This window comes from Anguilla rostrata, chromosome 4, assembly GCF_018555375.3.
Source record: "Anguilla rostrata isolate EN2019 chromosome 4, ASM1855537v3, whole genome shotgun sequence".
Lineage (NCBI taxonomy): Eukaryota > Metazoa > Chordata > Actinopteri > Anguilliformes > Anguillidae > Anguilla > Anguilla rostrata.
In genome coordinates, this window is record NC_057936.1 from 19,410,033 (window position 1) to 19,435,320 (window position 25,288).

Genomic DNA, 25,288 nt, shown 5'->3' on the forward strand with positions numbered 1-25,288 from the left:
GGGGCTACTAGTTTTTGTTTTTGTATGTTGCATCTGCACCTCAGGGCTGCACATTTTTGTTTTTGTATGTTTGTGTTTTGCACCTCAGGGCTGCTAGTTTTTGTATGTTTGTGTTTTGCACCTCAGGGCTGCTCCTTTTTGTTTTTGCATTTTCTTTTTGTATTTGTGTTTTGCACTTCAGGGCTGCATGTTTTTGTATGTTGCATCTGCACCTCTGGGCTGAAAGTTTTTGTTTTTGCATTTTATTTTTGTTTTTGTGTTTTGCACTTCAGAGCCACCGTAGTTTAATAATGTAAAATGTAAAATTATTATATGAGGTTGGTTGATTACATACTAGTTAATATTCAATAGATATTTTATTCAAAGATGAAATAAGAGTGAACATATGGAAGATGCATATAATGGTTGGTTTGTGCTACTAGATGTTAAATATGGCTCTTAATTAGACCTTACTTCACAGTAAATATAATAAGTGTCATAACTACCTTGTGTTAACTGAAGACAGAGGAGGCTATGCAATCCTACTTTCCTGTTCTGATACTGTATAGGAAGTTTGAATGTTTCTATAACATCACAGTAGAAGATGCTTTGTGGCTAGCTGAAGCGTATTACAAAAAATATTAATATATGGAATACATTGTTAAAACAGAGAATGTATCAGGAAACCGACATAGTTTACACCATCATGGCTGTGCCCCTTCTAGACAAGTTTGGGGTTTACAGTCTGATACTGGATTTCATTAGTGTACGGAAGACAACTATTTACACACTCCAAAAATCCTCCCGGCAAAAAACACCTTCTCCTTGTTTTGCTTAGCAGACTTTGAGAAGCTATTTCTCTTCCTTCTCCGCACCCTGAGAGATTTATGACTTGCCATCACAAACGCTGCACGCACTCGAGTACAAGTTAACAAGTCGAGCTTTGGAACTGCAGGGGTCTACATGGAACTGAGGACCCAGGATCTGATATTCAAGTATGGTTCGGTTGATGGAATGAGAATGTCAGCATGCCTGGCAGAGGATCTAGACTTATGCATGTGAAGCACAGGGCCAAGGCTCTTTACTGTTTTTGTGAACATAGCATTGGCCCGCACTGTTCTTCCCCTAGGGTTCTGTGTATATTACCATCTTGAGCACAGATGTTGTGGTTCGTTGCTATTGTGCTTGAAGCCCTTTAAGCATGTCTGCCGATAGCCGGCTGGCCTGGGAACGACGTTCCATTTAATTTGGATTCAGGATCGAGACCTCGTGTCACGGGTGGCCTCCTTCCATAGGTAGCATGACCTTGAGTACCGCATCACATGTGTAACACACAGGCTTCACAACTTTCATGTTCAGAGGTATGGTTTTTAACACCTTCACTTCAAGAGAAAGAGAAAGCAACTGTGCCCTCTCTAGAGGTCTACGTATAAAATCTAAAGACCATTCAATACATTTCCCACAGTCTTTATCATTAGGCTTGGAAGATGAAGCACTGTCCTGGCACTGAATGCCATAGTGTCTGAAGGCTTCAGTTTCATCCAGGAGTCTAACCAGTTGATGTAATTAATGATTGTCTCCATTATGTCAATTTAGATTTTGGAGAAAATTTGTGCTTCCAAGAGACCTGGAAATTTCACTGATTTGCTACCCCCCAGGACATGAATTCAGTAGCTACGAAATTGTCTAATGGTTACAAATGAAACAACTCTGAAGATTTGATAGTTAGCCCTATGCAGCATTCATACTAACCTAACCACTCATTTCAAAAACATTTCTGAAAAGGCAAAGATTCTTATTTTCTATGGCCTATGAAATTCAAACAGGTGCCAATGATTTTTAAACAAAATATTCGAACAACTCAAAATCAGACCACCGTCTAAGATGCAACAACTGCTTGAACTCTTTTTACGGCTAAATCAAACTGTAGTATGTAAGTATGTAAGTTTTTCTATATGCTTATGTTAAAATGCCTATGCTTCCAATCTCTATATCAATATGAATACAAATGAAAACTGATGTGTAGATATGTACCTTGAAAGGTAATTTGTTTTCTCCATCTAAGAACATGCATCAAACCAAAGACTGCACTGGCATGTGTGATTTAGGCTGACAGTGGGCCTGTCGGCCAGCCTCTGTACTCACAGTTGAAGTCGGGCTCAATGCTGTTCCCCGCCAGTAGGCTGATGATGGTGATCTGATAGATGATGTGCAGCAGCAGAAAGGTCATACTGGTAAAACACAGGGATTTCAGTAGGCGCCCCGTGTGGCCTGGAGGACAAATAACACATACACAGTATGAGTTCTATAGATTTATTTCCTAAGGACTCTTTGTAATGTTTGCAATAAAACAGAACAACTGTGCACAGAAGGCAACTGAGTGATCATTGTAATGCCCATTAACATTTGCCCAATTAACACTTACACAGATCTTACTACTGCACCCATGAAAAAATTACAGATTCATATTTGTTGCGTTTTAAGCAGGGGAAGATATAGTAAAATCTATAATATGACACTTATTGCATTTCAGCCCAACAGGTTTATATGGTGCTTTGAGCAAGTGTTATAGATTAGTCAGCTACGTAGCTGGCTAGTAACATGATAAAGTCACACTTGCCTTTGGACTTACAGCTACAGCTCTTTGTAAGCTATTGTAAAAAACATTTCTCCATGGGCTACTGTGCAGATGAGACTGAGAATTATATCAAGTGATATACATATATATTTTTTTGGCAATTTATTCAGAGGAAATTACATTTCATTTCTCACTAGCCCGAGTGTAGACACAAATATACTGCTGATCTGGCTGCCGAGCCAGATGAAAGCAAGCAGAATCCAATTTGATGTTAGATAAGCTAGAAAATAAATTACATTAGGGCTTAGCTTGGATATGAGCTACCTATTTGCTTTAAGAAACATAATACAGGGCCAGTAATTTATCCCCTCAATTAATAATGGCAAATTCAGAACAGGGTATGTAACTGCAGGACAACCCTCACAATTATTATCGGTGGCAGAACTCCAGCTCGGAGGCTCTCATGGTATTCACTGACAGGAAATTCTACTTTCCTGCTGTCAGAGTGGAAGTTCACACAGGTTAACCTGCCTGTCTTCTCATAATAGGAAGGTGTGTAGTGGAATTTACCGGAAAGCGCACTAATGCATGCCGTGCGGATAATGAGGTTATTCTCTGCGCGCAGCGCTATCCTGTTGATGTTTCGAACACGAACGCTTAATGGTTCGGGCATGGATTCAGACCAAACAAGCCAAATGCATCAAGGATGAGGGAAAGTGACGGCATTGAAACGCTTCCTTCTTCCGCAAATGTCAATTTTTTCCCCCAGTGTTTCTTGCCTGTTTCATCTTCTGCAGAACCACAAACGTTTTTTGGATCCGGTCAGACATGTCAGTCGGAACAATCGGAGGTGGCCGCATGACCAAGGTCCTGGTTTTATTGGGCCAGTGGCCTCATTTCTCAGTGGGAAAGCCAACGGCACAGAATCCCACAGATGAAAAGCTGGTGCTCCTACAATACCTTGTGGTGAGGGAGGCGCCATTTCCAGTATATCTAACTTTGGAATGCTTTGGCCCACTAAATCCACGGGGAACAAACAAACCATTAAAACGGGCTTTATCAAATAAACAACAGCAAACTACCATTACTGACCATCTGTACATTTCATGATGAACAAATTGACTTTACAGAAAGAAACCCTTCACAAAGCTTAATCAGACAACTTTAAAAAATTTAAAAAAAAAAAAAACTTTTTTGAACTAAGGTTGAATTATTAATCATTTCCCAACCAGTTGCTAAGACAGTTATGCATTTATGCTCGTTTTGGATTAACGGCAATACCTTGCAGTGTTATTATTCACCACACACTTCAGTGCTTTGAGGTTCATAATAAAATGTAACATTTGTTTAAATGTTTATCTGTGGCCAATTCAGTGTAGCTATACTCATTCATCAGAATGATAATTCCGCTCTTAAGTTTTACATATCGTAGAGAGAATAATGGCACAACTATATCCTACATTTTATGATACTGCACTGCCACACACCACAGGAATCCAAGTAGGAAGAGAGCATTAGTGTCTAGCCCAAAGAAAATCTGAAATTGTACCATGTAACTGAATCAAATGTGAGTGTGGGCAGTAGCCCCATGAGGAACGTTTACTTTAGCTGTAAAACTGTGCTTTTGGAATGGGAGTTAAAGGGACATTTGGTACATTTGCATTGCTGATTCATTTAAATGCAAAGCATCCTAGGAGATGAAAGCCATCTAAAAAACAGCAAAATGTGACAATATATTGCTGAAAAATCCAAGCCAACTCCTGTAAAAAATACATTTTGAAAACAGAAGCCAATAAAATGTAAAATATGATGCATTAAATAAATTTATAGGTTTAGGGAGGCCTTCAAACAGTGACACTTTTGTAAAAGGCAGGTTTTTGAAGACCCTCAATATTTTAAAAGAAACAAAATGGCTGGGCAATGTTATGGCAGTGCTGCTGTTTCATGGCTTATCACTACATGTCACCGGAACAAAGTCGGCCCAGGAACCAGAAATCATTACGCACTGCCGCAAGTCAAACAACATCAGGGCGGCGCTACAGAAGTCTGCAGCTGACTCAAAGGAGCTGTCAGGTCTGGGCAACTGCAGCACCAGACACAAAACAGGGGGACACTTTGTGTAAGCACACTGGAGTGTTACTATATTTCAGGTGTAGAGCACGTTCAGTCTGAATATGAGGGCCTGTTGAACCCAGCCTTGGTGTAATAAGTAGAGCAAAGTGGTTAGGGTTACATTAAAACAATACAGATGTAGTATCAAGTGAAATATTAAGATTGGCCTTCGTCAAATTGCTGATTTTACACTGTTAAAGGAAAAAGGGTTTTAAGACCCGCACCCACCCAAAAATGTTTTAACAACTTATGCCCACAGTTGACTGCAGCCAGCAGGGTACGGCACTCTTGGTCCTTTATTATATTAAAATAATAGTGTCTGCCATATGCAACTGCTGACCTGAACCAGAAATAACGACTAGATGGCACACGAGGTGCTCATTTCACACCATGGGGTGGCAAACATCAAAGAAAAGATTACATAAGCATTAATGTGACAACACACATTACATGCATGTATGCATATTGTAAATATGTGGTGCACACACAGTGTGTGACATTTATTATATATGCTAAATAGCTAGTTTTGTTTTTCTACTATGTTACTTGAAATTTAATGGGAATATTGCACAGCATGGTAGTAGGGGTAGTAGGGTAGGCTTTGCTTTTATGCTATTCTTGAAATTAGATTATGCGTAATATAGCTGGTTTACATAAGCAAAACCTACAGTAGCTTCTGTGTTTGACTTTTAGACTAAATAGTGATACAGCATGCTAAAAATCTTTTACAACATTAATCATTTTTGTCATAATAAAACAGAAACAGCCTTTCTTTCAGGTAACACTATAGCTAACACTTTGTGGTAGACTATTTAGTCCCTTAGGCTTTAAAAAAAAAATCTAATAAAACAAAAATATGTAACACAACTGTCATTCTGTGTGCTGAAACATTCAGTGCAGCTAGCTAATTAAAATAACATACCACAGAGAAACCCCGTCATCACTAGAAAGGCAATACTTGTGCGGGAAGCCAAAATAAGGTACAGATGTATTTCTGATTTATTGAGGACAAAGAGGCTTGCTCACATCAATTAAAGCACAGAAATAGTTTTGAGTATACTTTTCTTTACAGAGACTGCTTACACATGCCCTTAAAGTTAATGTAGAAAAAAATTTCAGTTAATTTAATTTTCAAGCTTGATCAGTTTTTAATTTGTGCCGTAACATAGAAAATATTAAAAAGTCTTTTCTGACATTTCAAATAATGTCATCTCAGACCAACAGAATAAATCAAATGTCACAAATGACTGCACTAGTAGAAATATATATGTACAGCATTATGAGCACTCACTTGAATAGTGAATGTTTAATGTCACCTTGTGTTCCTAATTCCAACTGTTATCCCTGTTGCAAAGTTTTGTCAGCTTAATCACAATCACACAAAATCCCTGGAGGAAAATGTATGCCAGTATTTCTTATTTAAAATGTTTTACATTTAAATCTCCAATTGCACCCAAATTTGGAATGTCCAATTTACAAACTATGTACAAGTGTGCTCATATAAGCCCCTGCTGCCTGCTCGAAACTCATGGTTGCATGTGCAGAGTTGGGGCGGAGGATACCTAATCACAAACATGCACAGAGGGCAAGCCAAGGCCTCTGGACAGCCAGCAGGGGTCACTTGAGCTATGAACACTGCTGTCCCTGCCGACAAAATCCCTCACATATATCCCTTGAGTGAGGCAAAGCCAACTGTGCACCTGCCCCGCAGGGCTGCCGGTCACAGTTGGCACTGGCACGGGCCGGACTCAGGAAATCAGGGATTGACATTCCCCCAGGAGCTTGCAAACTCTAGTGGTTCCTGGAGGTATTGCAGTTTAGTAAGCCTCTGATGCCAAAAAGCAAATTTCCCCATAAATTCCATTCAAAATTATGAATTTACCCTGCCCAAATTATACTATTTTGCAGAGGACATTCAAATTTAAAGAATGTCAGTTATTTAATCCCATCATAGATTATTGTTATTGTTGTTGTTGTTACTGGTAGTAGCAATAGTAGGAATAATGTATTGTAAGATCAAATCAGATGTGGGCTGATGAGTACAAAATTTGTTTTCATCTGTTGAGTTGACCTGAGGGACAGTAAGGGCCTGCAACTCATTTCTTTACTTCGCTTGCATATCCTGGGAGAGACAGATCCTGGAGGCTGGCCCAGACAAAGACCAGGATGAGGATTTTAAATTCTATTCTATATTTTAAAGGTAGCCAGTGGAGCAACACATGTGAGACTTTTTGGCTTTAGTTCAAACCCATGGGGCACTGTTTCTAACATACCATAGCCATTGCAACATCTTTTCAGTAAACTACACATACTCATGCGCACACACAACTATATGTGTAAAGCTATTATGTACGTGGTAAACTGCATAATAATTATACAACAATGTATGGGCTTTTAATTTGATTGATTTTTCAATGAGCACAGCTATTTAACTGGAGAAAGTTACAATTCCTTCCTTTATTCCATCTCCAGATTTGTATATCCTCATCGGCATCGAAATAGAACTAGATTCTGTGCCAAGTTATAGCCTACATCATTTCAAAGTGGTGAAATATGGATGTTTAAAAGAGTAGGACATGGAACCAATCCTTGGGGAACACCAGTAGTTAAGGGTGTAGCAATAGACTTACTGTCTTTCAGTGTTATAAACAGACTATGGTCATCAAGATTTATGAACAGTTACAGAGAGTATGGAGATAGTTCAAGAGGATGTTATGGTCAGTTGCGTTGAGGACAAAGAGAATGATCATTCTGCGGCCACTGATAGTTTTCGTCATGACATTTCATATATCAGACAAAAAAACTACAGAGGAGCAGACAGACAAAGCCAGTGGGTGGAAGGATGAATGATGTCCAGTGAGCATGCAAGAGCCACAAGAACGACATTTCAGAGTCACTCCTGATTCACTGTCGCGTTCCAATGTAACCCAAATCTGTAAAAATGATAAGTGCTCAGACATTACAGTAAAGCCACTGTAGTATCAACTCACACCTTCTAATTACTACTCAGGAAATTAGACCTTGGGTTCTTTTGAAGAGAACAGTATGCCACTGAAATTTTTTTTGCATTGCCAAGGTATATAAACGTAATATAATAGTATTATATTCACATGTGTTTTTAATTGTCTTTTTTTTCCCTGAAGATCATGACCATAATCTGTAGAGACAGAGGCAGGTCTGCTGTATGACGCCTTAAGGTGGTGGTGTATGTCAGTGATGGAATGGCAGGTATTCACTTGTTTTACATACATTCTGCAGAATAAATAAATCTTTTCTCAAAACTCAGAACTTGTCCAGGACAGAAGAGGCCTGCCAGGAGGATAAGCCGAGGCTGTTATCTCTGGGAAATGGGTGTTTTAACAGCTGGGCTTTACCGTAGGTACAGGACAAGATTTAGATTGAGAATACAGCACATTGCTTTTTTTAAGTTACACCATGATCGCCAAGGCAATCAGTGAACATAAGTCAAGAGATAACATTGGAATTAACACAATTAAGCCCTCCACATCAGTAACTATGCAATAAAACCCACAGGTCACACGGCATGCTATTTCTTCACCCCCCAATTCCAGAGAACCGGCGTGCTTTGAATTTCAGAGAACACAAATGAGGTAAGAGTCTCCTGATACTTGCATACTTTACACAGCTCTGGTTTCCATGCAAACACTGTTCTTCTGGTCAACACAATACATCATGAAGGAAATCAAATAACATCATTGTCTCTTTCGTGAACAGAAACCATTATCTGAAGTGAATACCCATTTATACAGTGAGATTTTTTCTCTCTGGTTAAGATCAAGTGCAGTTGCCCACTGAAGAAATCAAAATCCATTATTTCCATCTTTGTAAACGTACTACTCTTCAAAGCTGCTTGTACTGTATGTAGCCCAAATCAAATTTTTTGCAGTCAGAACAAGAGAAACAAATTGTGCATTTAAATGTCCATAACTTTGGATCCATTGAATGAACATGGCAAATGTGTCATAGAACACAACACAAAAGATTACAAAATGTCTGCCAAATAACATTTGATCTTACATTTACAGGTTTAAATAGATAGTTTTCTTACCAATTTAACTAACTGGCAAAAGTCTAAAATCCAGATATTCAAAAGCTCAAACAGACACCCTTGATGCAGGACAGCCAACCTCCAAAAATATAGTGCCACTTATGTACTGATACTGATAATTTACTGATTTAAAAAAAATGCTGTGACTTACTCCTACAGTTCCACTCCTCACTGTGTCCCTCAGATAATTTAATGTCATAGTGAAAAACACTTAGGATTGCGTTTGACACTTTAACATTTGATTGTGCACCTAGCCAAGCCTTTCCCCTCAACAACCTCCCCTCCTCTAATCTAGCACTCTGCCCAGGCTTATTAAAGTGGTAATTGAGTCACTGTTCATATTGTACAGGATTTTAACAAGAAAATGCACATTAATGTTAATTATGAAAAGCAGCGCGTTCTCAAAATTTCTACAGAACATCAAGGCAATGCCACATTCCTTGGCTCCCCACTTTTTGTTGACGTGGTAAAAAAAAAAAACTACCCTAAATTTCAGCTTTGTAAAAATGCTCTACGTGGAGCAGCTGTGGCTGCCTTCGCTCATTTCCAACAATCCCACATTAAACAGCTGCGTATCAAAAATTGGAACCAGTAATCCTCCAAGAGGCTAAAAATCTGACCAAGGCTATTTCACTCAACAATTAAAAAGCTCCAGAGACACTGCGCATTTTGGTGGATTAATGCACTCCTGCCTGCGGCATACATGCATAGCCTTCTGCTATCTCATATAGGTCCTGAGAGAGAGCACCAATCACTTATCATTAGTTTCACATAGTTCTTTTATTATGACAAATACGTTTTGTGTAGAACTCCTTGATCTCAATCTCCCATCAAACCTGTCCAATGATGCAGCCAAGAAATAAATTAAATTTTAGGTTTCATGTAATAAGGATCAGATCATGTAGATGTAGAAGAGATTCCTCTGTATGACTATATGAGCCTATGTATGTAATGTCTACGTTACGTAAACCTTTATTTTGAAATCAAATGGAAACATAATGTATCATTATATGTACACTGAAGATAAAAGAAAATATTTTAAATTTGGTATGGAATTAATATATTTCTGTATATTCCCTCTGACAACCTGTCATTTGTCTGGCACTAGCATTTAAACTACATAAGGCCCTGCTTGTACATTATTCACATCATGTATTAAAGATTTAAGTGGAATTCCTGTGGTATTCACCCAAATTTGTGAGACTTTGTGATCAGGTGGTAACATGGCACTTTCCAGCATAATAAAAGAATCCACACCAGATTAGTTCATTGTTTCATGATGCTCATCTTTGGAATGGAGGCACAAACCTCAGTTATCGATGCACTACCCAAACAAGCACGAAACCAGAAGCCAGAATACGTAATTACACCTTATAAAGCTCCTTATTCACTGATGCATAAAAGCTGAACAATAAATGGAAACGAGTCACGCTTTCCACTGATAAGAAGCTGAAATTCCAATGACAATTAGAAAAAGGAGTGTGTCTTCACACTATCACAATTTGGCAGAGCTTGATTAAGAAGGGCCAGAACAAACTTAAAAAAAAAAACAAAAAAAAAAAAACATTTTGCTGAGAAGGAGACATATCAAACAAGAAAAAATAGTAAATGTTCTGAGATCCTGATGTGATTACTACTGGTTTGATTATTGGCCATTAGCTTAAACTGAGGATTTCACTGTATTACACAAGACTAACTTATTTATTTAAGGCTACGGTTACATAAGTAATGACCGCAATAAAAGATCTAAAAATTGGTGCAATCCAAACAAGGTCCATTCCCAATGCATTCTTTTTTCTCTTGTTCAACTTAATACTTAAATACAAGCTGAGTATCTGTGCTTTAACCACATGTGAATAGTTTGATTACAAATCTAAAATTGTGGAGTACAGACACAAATCAAGAAAAAAAAGTGTTTGTCCCAAACATTACGAAGCTCACAGCATATAAGACCTATATTTGATAAACAAGTTTGACAAATTATTCTGTAATATGGCCATACAGATAAAGTGACTTCTGACATGTCAAAACAGTTTACATAAACCGTTTCAGAGACAAACTTTCAGACAGCCTGTAATTAGTTTTTATGATGTGACTCATGGTCCAGACATTTCCCAGAATGCTCTGGTTTGGCTGGAGCCATACAAGTGAAGGTAGGCAGCGCTTTGACCTCAGCGGCTGCCAAGGGAATTCGTCAATGAACAAAGAAGCGTTCAAAATGGTAGCACAAATCAGCATTGCTCCTGGAAAGCAACCGCAAAGACATTGCATGTGCATTTTGGGGGTAAACAACACAGCAGACAGCTACACTTTAAACCATTTTTTTAAACTGCTACATTACTTACTTTCAAGGGTGCTATTGGAGAAGAGATTGCACTCTGTTTACATTTCACAAAAGACTATTAAAAATCCAAAAAAACAAGAAAGCAATAATATCATCAAAGCTTAGTTGTAGGACTGGGACTGTATAACAGGCCAGGCTGAATGGCGCAGCAGTAACTGGATAACCAGCAGAGAGCTGCAGGGGAAGTGGGATGGCCTCCCTGGTGAGTGTAGTGATTGAGCCTTCATGGGACTTTCCCAGGAAGAGACAGGGGTTTAGTTTGGAGAGACGGTGAGGTGGAGACCCTTGGATGTGACCTCTCTACAGAGATCCATTTCCTGAGGAAGATGACGTGTCTCCTGCACCCCCCTCCAGACCCCCCATCCACAGATTATGTCTGTTTTCATTAGAGTAAGAGTCTGCTGGATACACTCCATAACCTTGTTTTCTCTCTAGCCAGAGATGTCAGGATGTCTTTCAAAGCTTTGTTACAGTCTTCTGAGACAGCTTAAGTCCTCCATATTGACCATATCAGGGGTGCTCTATACAAATTGTATACCATGGACACCATTCATTTTAATAACTGGTGCAAGTGATCTCCAGGTGCTTAATAATGCGTTTACCACACATGATCATTCTTGAATTTCACATATCTGCAGACTTTGAATATAAAAAAATGATTTGCTTTAAATGTGAAAATATTACATTTTGTATTGTATTATCATCTTCTATAACAATCCATGCCGTGATATTTTGTCAAATTTTTCAGTTTTCGTATTTTTAGACGCAATAAGACAATAGAATAGTAGCTTCTGTTCCTATGTATACACTTATTTCTCTCCCTATTTCTGGTATTTTTTCATTACAATCTTTATTTTCAAAGAAGTACGAAGCCAAGAATGCTTTTAAAATCCATCTGAAAACAATCCTTTACTTCCTGAGTAATTGATGTGTAACATCTGGTAAAGTAAACGTACAGACAACCTGTTTACCACAGGATCATGTGAATCATCAATGTCTAGCTCACAGCCTAAAAAACAACAAAAGAACACAATAATGTATAAACAGAGAAGAAAATTTAAACAAGTTAAAAAAAAGTTTCTAGCCTAATAGCATGTAGCATCAAACTGAATAGCTGGGGTGCTGTTGGGGTGTGAGGTTTTTAATAGTACACTACAAAACCTCCTGATTATAGAACACGATGTTCTAAACTTCTGCTGAGCTGCAGAACTATTTTAATGCTCAAGATGGTGGTTCATAGAGAAGAAACATGAAAGGCATTTCGTAGCAAATCCTGGAATTGTTGGGCAAAGTTGGCCTCTCCACATAATGTACAGTTTATGTGAACATAAAAACTGGCTACACGTCTAATTTTGTTTAGCTGTGGGCTAGGTGTTTTCATTTGACTTGAAAGAACCACAAATGAAACTCCCTTATAATTACATGTGATACACTTTATTAGATGCTATCTGGTATTGAGGCGCCCTAGCTTTCAACAGAGAGTAGTTGACTGTCACTACAATAGAGCTTGAACACTAATACAGCAATTACCCGGTGGTCTGTAGGTACACATTTTCACGTCAGTATGAGTCGTTCCATATTATGTTTTACCTAAAGTTAATCTGAGATGCAGCATCTCACTTTTATAATGTATATAGCCACTGAATTAAGCTAATTTACATAATTAAATCCTGTCTGAAAATAAATGTAAATATCTCATATTTAATCAGATATCAGGTCTGACAGGCATTCCTCTCGAAAACAAGCATGTGGATGGTGGGGCCGCCTACAGGACTCTCTTCCTCTGGGAAGCGCTATTTTGAGGAGGGTATAATGGGGAAACAGCTGCAGGAAAGAAAAGCCGCAGCTTCTCCAGTGCTTGTAGCTGGCATAGCGTTTCTCGCTTGGGTTCTCACCCAATGCCTCAGCCAGGCATAAAGGCAAAACAAATGATGTATAATATATCTCCAGGTGTGTGGCATCTGTCAGCATTGTCTACAAAACGATAATGACAAAGGTTTGTCAAACTAAAACACTGATTAAAACAGTGAAGACCATCAAATGACAACTGAACAGACACTGAAGCCAACTGACAACATATTAAACGTCAGTCAAACCTGACCCACTATGATGTCATAATAGTTGTTAGACAGGCATCCATTACGGTTGGAAACATGTATGAGGATGACACAGTGCTAAAGCAGGCAAATATGTTGACTTTGCACTGCAGTTTTAATTAATTGTGTTGTGCTAACTAGCCTGGCCACCACGTGTGCTGTGATTCTGTTTTGTTTCCTGTGCTGAAAAGGACACAGCTCTGAGAAAGCCATGAACACATGTTATCTGCTCTGAAAGGCCTTTCAGTTTTGCCCTGAGGACCAAAAAAAAGATTGAGCCAAAGCAACCCCCCCCCCCCAGTTTGTCGTCTATGGGGTTCCGCTTGCTATCACTCAGCAGAAGACAAATTGCTCAGGACTGTGAATAAACAGTGCCAAATAGTGCCTGTTTAACACCGCTGAACGCTGCTTCCACACTGTCACCCATCTTTCTTTTATCAACTGTAGCCATAGACAAAAGACCCATCATCTTTCGGTGTCCTCAGAGTGAGAGCAATAAGTGCCCACAAGGGGAGGGCCATACAATGTCCGCTGTGGAGCATTTTCTTTAAATTTGAGAATGTAATGTAAACAAGCACTACATTGTTTTTGATCCTTGTATGTCCTTGTGAGTTTGGTGATCAGTATAATGTGTGAAAATTGGCATGCAAAAAAAATTGACAAAACATAACAGAATATGCATAAAATTGCTTTTCGAAGTTAATGACTGTACATCTGGCTAATGGGGCTGAATCTCCTTATTTCCTCTCCATGAGTCTGAATACCCAGAATGCACAAGAATATCAATCATACTAATACCAGATTTGAGGAAGGACCAAATACTTCAGTGCATAATCTATTCTACATTACAGCTAAATACAGCATTTCATTTCAACATAACCAGCACGACCCCGCCAAAAGAATCATCAGTTAAGATGCTGCAAAAAAAAATAGGGGAACTACACTCTCAAAGCTGCAATTTGTTTTTTTTATATTCCATTACAACGCCATAAAAAGTCTTCATGAGAAAGCTTTACAGTACTGCCAGACAGCAGGACTCATCGTAGATCTGAATGGTTGGATACATTTCTAACGCTGGAGGACATTGCAGGCCCAGAGATGTTCTGCACATTCTAGGAAACAAGGTGTAGCCACATTTTACAGTACAATGTAGCACCTTTACAAACCGAAGCCAACATTAACACGGACACAACAGCTCCTGTCAGTAAGATAATGTCTGCTTGATAAACTGAAAGAAAACATTATTCCAGAGAACAAACAGTAGGGTGTATCCCTCACTGGGGTGTTCCTTCATTGGCTCTAAACCCATTTGCACTGGCATAATGCAACGAAAGCAACCAGAATGAATCATCTTCCTTTTTGCGGAAAATTAAGCAAATATACTTTTGACAGTATGTCTGGCAGTATCAGCGAGCAATAACATGACTGTATGGCATCCCCAAATGACTCTTACGTAGCGTAGCAACGGAAACTGGCACTTTACTTCAATAGGAACAGGATTTTGAGTTCCTTTCCGACATCTCGTCATTCACTCATCGATGCCAGTACATGTTGTGGCAAAGCCAATGCAAGCCTTTGCTTTGATCAGACTGTGTTTGTGGCTCTCAGTATTTCTTTGTGTGAGGTATCAAACAAGCAGCTGTTTGGTGTGGGGTGTCAGAACAGATTCAACCTCCGTGGCACACACCACGCAGAATGGGAAACACTGAGTATGCAGTCTTCAAAGAGAGGGTAACAGGAACATGTGTGCATTTTGAACTATTATCAGTGCCCACCTCTTTAACTATTGATGAGATTGTAAGTGGTCTGCTATAAAAACTCCCCTTTCTCCTCCCAGGCGACCATCGATAGGGGGGAAAAAAAAGTCTATCAGTGCTTTTTAGCCTCTTTCCTACTTCCTGTCCAGTCTTCCCATTCTCCAAAAGATTGCAAAGGATGTGAACTTGCTGCAGGCCACACTGAAAAAAATTGACATCGCACAATGTGATATTCTAGTAGGCTCGTAAAAAAAAGACCTCTTAAGATTTTAAAAACAGCAAGAATTGGATTGGCTAACCCTTATTTGGACTTCTTAATCATGCATACAGTAAGACACAAAGTATCAATGATAAAATAAATCAACCAAGTCCAGAATAACTAGAGCTCCTCAAGACAAAATAAACTGGAGAGTATCAAATGTTCTTGTATTAAAAGAGGGAGGAATGGAATCAAACTCTATTGGAGACACAAGGTTTTGCTGGGATAAAAAAATGTTCACAGCTGCTGACTACATGCTTCTTTAACAGCACTGTTGAAAAAAGCTTGTGAACGCACACATTAGGAATGGGGCCGATTACCTTTCACCTTCAAACCTTGACTGTACGCTCTCCAATGAATAGCATCACCTTAAGCACATCTTAAGTCTGACTAAAGATGTTAAAGAAAATTTTTAAAAAATTTTCTCCGATCGATTGTACTGATCACATCTTTCCTTTCACTTCACAGATTGTGTTGTGTGAGAACCACAAATCTGGCCACCAGACAGCAAGATAAATATCCAAAGCCGTTAGCAGTGGTAAGCAAGACATGAAGAGGAACAGATGCAATGAGTAAGGGGAAGGGTGTTTTTTCCAGATAACAGCAGATTACTGTATTCTGCAATGAAAAGCACCAGACCCCTGAGGGAGACCGCATGACTATTTAACATTGTGTAGAGGGTGTTCCATCTCACAAAAGTCGTGTTGACATAGTACTCTGCTCCCAGGAAAGATGTTAAGTAAAATCCCCGCTCCAGCATTAAAACGACAGGTTGTTTACAGGTCGGAGAGCTCATTTTCTGATACGAGCGAAAGCAGGAGAGTTTGTGACGGCTGGAGTCAGAAGTTAGACCGATAGGCTGGCTGAACTCGTAGCGAGCGCTGAACCTGCGACCTGCTGACGCGCGCGGGGGAGAGCGAGACTGCGGGGGTGACCACGTGTAGACCGCCGGCGCCCAAATTCCTTCGACGCGGAGCACCCGGCCTCCCCCGTGAGCAGTCGGGAGTAGCGCGCGCTCCCCGCCAGCCGCACCCTTCCACTGAATACCCCATTGTTTCCCCAGGCCTCGATTTCTTTCGGCAGGGGAGTGGCGGGGGGTGAGGTCATAAAATTTGGGGGGACATTTTTGTTTCCTCGGTGGGACTATATTCCAATTTTGCTGTTTTTGGGGCTAAATCACTCCGAGACATTGCTAAAGCTCCTAGCGCCTGGGGTAAGTCCACAGGCGATCGTGCCACTACCATTGCCCTGGAAACTAACCTGTGTCTGATGTGCTGACGGAAACGGACCAGACTAAAATACATACGCCTTGTTGGGGTGCAGTAGGGTTTGGGGATCTCTAATTAATTTGCCTGTCAGAGTGGGGTACCGTAGTCTCAAATCATTCTGCACCAAAGATAACGGACGTTGAGCAATACGTTAGGAATCTGAACAGCCAGGAATCTTCATGGCCATGATGTTCCCACACTGTTTTCCCTTCCACAGACTCTGTTCTCCCCAAGTATAGTTTCTTCCATTCCCACACTCACGCTATAAACCATGAAACGAATCACGTCTTACACTTATAATGTATTTTCTTGTTTGTATAGCAGTACAGAAATCTTTGATGTTTCCACACAGCAATGATCTGACCTTTAATCTGGTTCAATAACTGGGCGTGAGACAGTGAGGGTAGCAAATTCGTGTCTCTGATCCAACTGCGGCACTGATCACTGCCGCTCCTGCAGCATTGCTGCTCAGTCAAGGATCTTTCAAAGAAAACCACTTCCTTTAAGCAAAAAATTCCATTAGTGATTCAAATCCCACCATTAGCCATCCTGACCCAAATACTATCGGAACCTAATGGATAAGCTGGGTAAGCTAGCGGAACATTGATTTTGTGACATTTAAATGACAGCAAAGTGTCCAATTCTTACCCTGCATTGTAGTCCTGGTTGGTTCTGCGAAAAGTGGAATGAGAAGGAGGTAAATGAGGTAGATGAAGGACAGCCCATTGTACCGGAACAAGCACGCTGTAAAACAGACACAAACACAGGCAGGTCAGCTTCACCATAGGTTTCAATGGAAAAACCTCCTTACTGTACATCCAAACATTAATCATATTTGCAACCAGTCATCTATCCAAGTAAATTCCATGACAAGAAAGTAACACGAGAAATGTACATAACTTCTGAGAAGGAATAAAAACATGTTGAAAAAGTTTGGTCAGCAGTACCCAGCGTGTTTTAGTGCTCTGAAAACAACCCACATATTATACCAGTCACCAGTAGGTTTTGAATGGCAAATTAATAAATCACATAGCATGTGTGCATGAGTTATGGGGTCTGTGACATACATTTTTATAGTCTTGAATTGCAATGTTATTTGATACAAAGCAGACTAGGAGAGGCATACATCCTGATCTTAGTTTCTGTTGCAGTGAAGAGTCAAAAGATTGAGATTTCATTTAGATAAAGATGAATGATGCTACTTCAGGTTGACATCCAGCCAGCTGGTCTCCAGTCCATTACATCTTAGAAAACATTTACATTACAACTGACACTCTGTGCATGTCTATGTGGAATGCTTTATGCTTGTACTAAAAGGACTTCTACACTTCCGCTGAGATACAACAGAGTAAATAAGACGTCGTCTTTTTCCGGAATCCATATACACCTTGGAAGTGAAAAGAGTTCTTAAAAACCTGCAAATAATTGATGCTATAGATCATAAGTGGCCAACCCTGGTCCTGGGGAGCCAGTGCCGATTATTTTCACCTGAAATACAGCCACCTTAGACCCAAGAAACCAGGTGAAGTGAATTACTGTGCAATTGATTGCTTAATTGATCAATTAGTGCAGAGTAACAACAGAAATCAGCAGTCCCTGCGGCTCTGCAGGACCTGAGCTGGCCACCTGTGCTATAGACCACTGCTTTTTAGGAGACATGTATAAAGATTTGCATTATGTATTCATGGTCTGTAGTCATCCTGGTTTTAAAAGCATATTAAATGCAATGTTTGAACCAAATGGTATATAACTATTCTGGGGCACGAATTACAAAAATGATTGATGATTGATGTTTGTGCTGAAATATTAAAAGGTAGTTGCTAGATGTTCCAAGCTAAAGAAGCCAGTAACTCACTTGAGTATCGATACAGGTCAGGCAAAAGGTAGTAATTAACCAGCCCTTTTTATAGTGTCCCATGTTCTTATCTCAGTAGCTTGTCATCTTGAATTTATTGATTGTGGTTTGGAATCTTTTTATTTTTATTTTTAAATGGCCTCACTCTCCTACACTATTTCAAGCTCATTGCAGTCCTGCAGTGGCACAAATCTGAATATAAGACACAACTGCCATGTGTCCTCCTGCTGCAGTATGCTATTGCCTGGATTACCAGAATGTTCCGGTGGCTCAGCAATAAGAACACAACACTTTTACCTGCAATATATTTTCAAAAAGTTCATTCCTGCCAGGCCACTCTGATCTACTGACCCCTCCCTAAAGAGGCTCCGATCTCCATCGCGCTTCTTCTCTATTCTGCTCCACCAGCGTTGGAATGAGTTCCCCACTATAATCAGGACTGCAGAGTCACTGTCCATCTTCTGCCACAGACTGAAAAGGCACTGATTTATACTGCCCCTTGGCTCACCTAGTGATGAACTCTGAACATTTCACGTGGGATTACTCGCTGTACCTACACTAAATCAAAAACTACATCCACTAACCCATTTGCTTCCCAGCAATACTTTCTCTATTTCCCTCTGGCGCCCACCACGCCATCTATTCTGTAAGATTATGTATTGACCATTACATGAGTTGTGACCCTGATGACTTTGCATCAGCACATTTCTCAGCCTAAGCTTGAATGTATGTACTTGCATAACTCACTCTGGAAACAAGAGTCTTCTGAAGTGCTAAAGTATTGTACTGTGAATGCAGTCACGGCTATGGTGTGTTGTTAGGTACCATGCTAAGTGAAGGGCTGTCAACATGGCCTTCAGTGGTGCCCTACTTTTATAAAACAGATACAACATATAGAAACAATGAATTTATGACACATTATTATCTATTATTGTAAGTAACGTATCAGATTTAAAGTCACTGTAGAACACTGTCTCAGCCAATCAGCATCCAGGATTGAAACAAGCTGTTTAATAATAGCATTTAACAGCAGTCCACAGAATTATATTCATATCCCTGAGAGATGACTGTGGAGAATGGCAGTGTGCAGATTCTGAGATCCTCCACAGTTTGAAAGAAGTTAAAAAGATACATTGACTAGCAGAGAGGACAGTAAGCATGCTCTGTGGTGCTGAATTGTTAGGGGAAGCCCACTGCTGGAAAATGTATTAGGACCAATGTGCTCAGGAAGGGAGTAACTCCTTTTGACAATTGAGGATATTGGCCATGGATATAAACACTGTGTCCATGCAATCAGCAGGTCCATTCCATGGTGATTTTAGCATGACTTCACCATGCCACTCATGCCTGTCCATCAGCTATTCAATAGCAAGCACAGGCACAGTTCAGGGGCTTATCAGAGCCTTCTCACCATCTAGTGGTCAAAGCAAAGTACTTATCCTTACAAAGGGGAGCACAGCTATTGTTCAGTTAGATGGCTATGGACACTACCATCATACAGTGAAGCCAATCAAAAGTTGTATACCTTATCTATGTACACAGCACAATTTCAACCATATTTTTTCCCAGACAAGCCTGAAGTCAACTTTAAACTTAAAACAATAAACAACATAAATGCATCTGTGTGAATATTATAGGCTGCAGATGATAAAAAACAGATATATTGTTGTTCAGTGGGATGGGTGTAAGAGGAAATGTTGACGCTGGTGTGGTGTAAGGAAGATACTACTCATCAGGCTCAAACAATGCCTTAGCTCACCAGCTGTATACATGCCCCTCCTGGCCACTCTGAGGTGGCTCACCATAGGCCTTCGCTGTGTGCCGAAACAGTGACTAAGCCTGAGACGACCCAAGAAATGTAAAAATACGTTTAAGTAAATGGGTCTATTCATGAGGCCCCGGCGGCCCACGTTTCCCATTGTTCCGGCCACAGGGCCATTCGCAGAAACACCGGCAGCGCTAGCCTCCTTCTGTTCCAGTGCTCGGCAACTGCGGCTTGAGTTTTAGCTGCCATTTCTTTTTTTTTTTTTACATTTGCCATTTCAAAGGAACCGCATTGCGGAGCATTTGATTTTAGTGAGGTCAGCAGTAGCGTGCATGGAGACGGATGGATTGTTTTCTTGGGTTGATTGCACAACGCTGTCGAGGCAGGCCTTTTCTTGGTAAGTCAGATTTTTAGCCCACATCCTGCCGCTTCCAGCAATGGAATTTACGCGCTGCTTTAATTGAAGCGGGCGACTTCCCAGTCGCCCCACTGCGGTCGCCTCCTGGCCACAAGAAAAACCATATACTCGGGTGTCAAAAGCCGCGCTCTGGGGTCCTGTGTGCTGGTTGCTCTGTGTGTGCAGGAGGATAATTTGTTTAGACAATCCAATTGATTATACACAATAACAGCTTCAGCCAATACGTGGCTTCGCCCTCGCGCCATTAATGCGGCCAGAAAAAACATGGCTGCATGAAACCAAAAGTTACAGTCATCTCAAACATTAATTCGGACCATAAACGTTACCTCAAGCAATACCGTTTCGCGTTTCACGTGCCAAAATCCAAGTCTGTTTTCTTTGTTCATAGAGCTGATAATCCAAACAATCCCTGTTTTGTTTGAACAACATCAAAACAAAAAAATTCTTGAGCACCAATATCCTCATGCACTGACCTTTTCAGTTATTTTAGTTGGATTATTTGGAATTAGGTACTGTACATGAACAAAAGGAAACATTCTTTCTGGACTGACTGATTTTATTGGTAAATAGAATTACCCACTGTAATTCCAAATATCACTACAGAACTCTCATTTCAATTGCAAAATGCTTATGATATCCATTCTATGAATACTAAACAATGGTAATCCTACAAAAACGGTAGATTTTTCCACTCTGTCTATTCCTGGGTCAAATACACAGACATATATTTTCAGTGCTGGCTTTCAATAATCAAAGAGATCATCGCAAAAGAAAATATTTTTCAGGGCATTAGAGATGGCAAATGTGTTTTCTATTAGATTAAACCAGTGTAAAACTATTATCGCTATTCACTGTACTTTCTTCATTGCTCCACTGCCAAGTTATAATGAGGGATTTCTCTGCTGGATGTCTCCATCGGAGGAGAAGCAGATTTCTGGCAGCCTTAGGAGGATTAGGCGTCCATTAACACTTTCCGCAGCCGGTGGCCCTGTGCTGGCAGGTCTGCACTCTGCATGGAGCAGGGGGGCCTCCATCAGCTGTGTCCACAAGACATAGTGATCGTGCCCTGAGGTCCCAAAAGAGATAAGGCTGGAACCATAACATATACACCACCACTTCCTTCCAATTTTAGGAGAAAACCCTTTATCTTCTCATAGATTTGCTTATGCTTAAAATGGAAAGTGTGTGAGAAGACACAATGGAGGCTAAACTCATCTTAAACCCCTTCTTTTATGACAAAATCCTGGGTTTTGGTGTTTTCTCCAGGATGTCAACATGATGGCAATGACATGATCGCTCAGTCTCTTTGATATCGCCAAGTAACAGATGTGTCATGGACTGGGGGTCAATATTGTATTTGGTTCATTCTGCTTTTCCTTTTTCAATTTTAACACCAGGAATACTATCGAGTTAAGCCTGACAAAACCATCTGGAACCGGCTGGGAAAAGTATCCATGTCTGTAAGTTTAAAGCCTGAGGCTTCTCCAGCACAGCCATCCTGCTGTCTCTCCTATCAACTCAACATCCACTGGCAACCACCCAACCACCGGAATATGAGGGGATAAAGGCTTTTTACAACTTGTGATTGCAACAGTGAGGACAGCAGTGAAGATCCACTCGTAAAGAAATAAACAAACAGATTAATCATGGAAGCAACTATACAAATGCCATCAAAGGGATTCTGGGAAGGCACAATAAAAAAATGCTGCAAGACTGAAAAAACAGAATATATATGAACTTAAAACATGAGCAACTGTCATAAAAATAACTTTAATAAAATGTACAACAAAGGCTTTCCATCGTCCCTGAAATCGCAAAGAGATATTACCGCAAAGACTGAATACCAAGCAGCTGTGGGCCTGAGATATATCAGTCTGGAACACGGAGAGAGCTGATGCAGAGGACTTTATGCAACACACACACACACACACACACCGCACATTCCAGAAGCAAAACATCAAAATATCAATTACAAATTCATGACCAGACTAAAAGCACAACATTCCCTTTTGGCACTGTGAAAGCATGATTCCTTTTTTGTCTGATTCCATTAAACTCCATAAAACCCATTGCCATCTTTTACAGTAAAGAGCATAAGAGTGTACGGCAATGACGCCAAAGGAAAATCAGACAAGACAACAAATTAAACAGCAGCGATCGAGTGTGCAACACAATCGAACTGTTAACTCCCAGTGAGTAAAAGTTCATGGTTTAAGAAAAGCATAAGCTCACTGTTTATGGCTTTTGGACGGCAGCTAGACTTCAGACTGAACACTTTAAGACAAGGTGAACTGAGACATGCTATTGACCTACTGACTGCATTGTAAAAAGTCCAGAATGGGAAATTAGCAGCTCTTCTGACTGGATGACTGGACTCGTAAAAGACTACGACATATAACATTTTAGTAATGCATAGCAAGGCCATTTCTCCACTTACAGCATATTTATATGTGCTTGAAGATCACCAGGTGATCTTCTAGCACATATAAATTATTATTGTAATTGAAGACAGCCTCGTATGATTACAGGTCTAAACTCTGAACTAGTCTGAGCAGTGCTAAACTATAACTCTAATCCTACAAACTTTGAAGACATTATAGTATTATTATAAATTATTATAAACTATGCCATAAACCATGTTAAACCCATGGCCTAATATTTAAACAATAAGAGATGCAGTTATCAAATGCCGAATGTAATGTCATCAGCTTTTAATGATTAAATATGACATTGCGACATAGCATGTGCTACTCCTGAAAAGTTTCATACATTAAATTTCATTATCTTTCTGTATGGAGTGTGGACGGTACAAATGACTGAACCACTGCTAAGTCGTGCACAGGCAGCTCACTGTCGTACCTGTGAGAAAAGCAAGGAGGTAGCGGTAATCCCAGCAACTGCTGACTTTGCCTCGGGCGTAAAATACCTCTGGCATGAAGGCGGAGTTGTTGATCTAACAGACACTCATTCATTTTAAGGTCAGCAGCTATGTGGGTATCTGATTACTGCACATGAATGTTACAGTCGTGTTATTCTTCACTGACATTACTGCGGGTGCAATGGAATTCAGACATTAATATGGCGCTTCATATACCGCTTGTCCTTTTCACTTCAGATCTTAACTTTCAAAACAAAAAGACACACAAGTGTGCCCCTGGAATCATGGTGCACCTCAACAACATTTCATTTGTCTCCCATACATCAAAATGGGCTGGCCCCTTTGTTAAGCAACACAACATACTGGCATTTAAACACATCACGTCTGCTTAATATTGAATCTCAACTAAAAAATCCTCTTCCACTCTTACAGCTTGATTTTGTCAACAGCCTATCTTTAAACACTGTGCAGAAGACTGTTCCCTTCAGTGTTTATTTTAATCATTTTAAAAACGTTTCTAAATTGATCCTGAATTTGAAAAAATAAATGACCATGGCCTGTTTCTGTATAACAAACAAGATTTAAATTGTCACGTCTGCCTGCTCTTTCCATGCAAGAACACTTGTAACATCTGGCAGAAGGAAAGTCCTGACAAACACTTGAATTTAAGGGATGCATTAGCAAAGGCGAATCATTAAACAGACAAACAGACTTTGTCTGATGTCCATTGGTGGGACTGGCATCCAGTTATTTGAACCAGGTTGTTGACCTTCAGGGCATCATAAAACTGGACAGACAAAAGAACTGGGAAGGAAAGAGGAGGTATTCCAAAGGCCTCAATCAAGGAACAGAACAGGTATGGGAGTACTACAAACCTGAGACAGCAGATGTTGCTAGGTTTTACTTTATTATCTAGGGACTGCCCGGGACCTCTCCTAAAATGTTGCTTTGGAAAACTTCAATAATGTCAGAAAAAGGTTCAATAAAGCAGTATGTTGATATTAGACAAGACATGAATATTCACCTGTAAACTGTAGCCTATGTAATTTGGTGGACGCTAAAAATGAGCATTGGATGGAAGATGGGGATTAGAGTGACTCACAAGGACGTTGCTAGTGTATTATTACCAATTGAGCTGCTCCGCTACCAAAACGCCAATCAATCAAACATCCAACAGAAGCCCGGGCTGTTAGAGGACTAAGTCAACGTTATTAGATTTGACCTAATGAAAAGCACGCGAGCGCTTTGCCAACGTGAGCCAGTCGAACGACGCACAACATTTTGCTCCACCCGCTTCCCTCCACAGCAAGCTGCAATGAATGGACTGTGCAGTACACATGGCAGGCCTACTACCCCGCTGGACCCACGGCACTCCCCCGATGCGAGTGGGCCCCGCTGGTGCTGACTGCGACACCTGGGCCCCGGCCATTGTGCCTTCGCCCCACCCGGAGGCTGCTCGGCAACACTGAGACATGACCGAGCCGGCAGCCAGATGAATGACTCTGACCTTTCTTCATATGAGTCACAACCTGAGGATTTGGTGCAGAAATGAAAATAAGCTGGAGTTGCGCTGAAACAACACAGTGCTAACCATTTGTTCCCTGTCACTTGGCAGATGCCAAAGCGCTCAAAACGCCTTTTTTCATTTCTGAATCAATCTTTTGTCTCGCCAGAAAGACCCGCATTCTGAAAATCTCCCGGCATCTGTTCAGCCGACAAAGCATACGCGTTTCTTGGGTCGTGGAAGGCCTCTCGTCAAGTTCTCATCTGAAGCGCTATTTTCAACTTGAGTAATATTCAAGCTCCATATGTGGGGAATTGGCTTTTTACAAATTCTGGTTACACACATGAAAAACCCCAATCAGGTTTTGCTTACCCAGGCGAAGCACTGGTTCGCTGAATGGTCTGTT

General features: G+C 40.3%; 1 protein-coding gene across 7 annotated transcripts in view; it reads right to left on the reverse strand.

Moving 5' to 3' along the window:
* LOC135252733 (piezo-type mechanosensitive ion channel component 2-like) overlaps positions 1 to 25,288 on the reverse strand; it is a 128,066-nt gene that overhangs the window by 79,515 nt on the left and 23,263 nt on the right. For 6 of the 7 annotated variants that reach the window (XM_064331177.1, XM_064331176.1, XM_064331175.1 and 3 more), the window contains exons 2-3: positions 17,111 to 17,206; positions 2,125 to 2,250 (exon numbers count right to left, since the gene is read on the reverse strand). In XM_064331177.1, coding sequence (XP_064187247.1) covers positions 2,125 to 2,250; positions 17,111 to 17,117 — 133 coding nt within the window. In that variant the 5' untranslated portion in view covers positions 17,118 to 17,206. Of the gene's footprint in view, positions 1 to 2,124; positions 2,251 to 17,110; positions 17,207 to 17,849; positions 17,920 to 25,288 lie in introns of those variants that run through there. The other variant, XM_064331173.1, reaches the window with a different exon arrangement.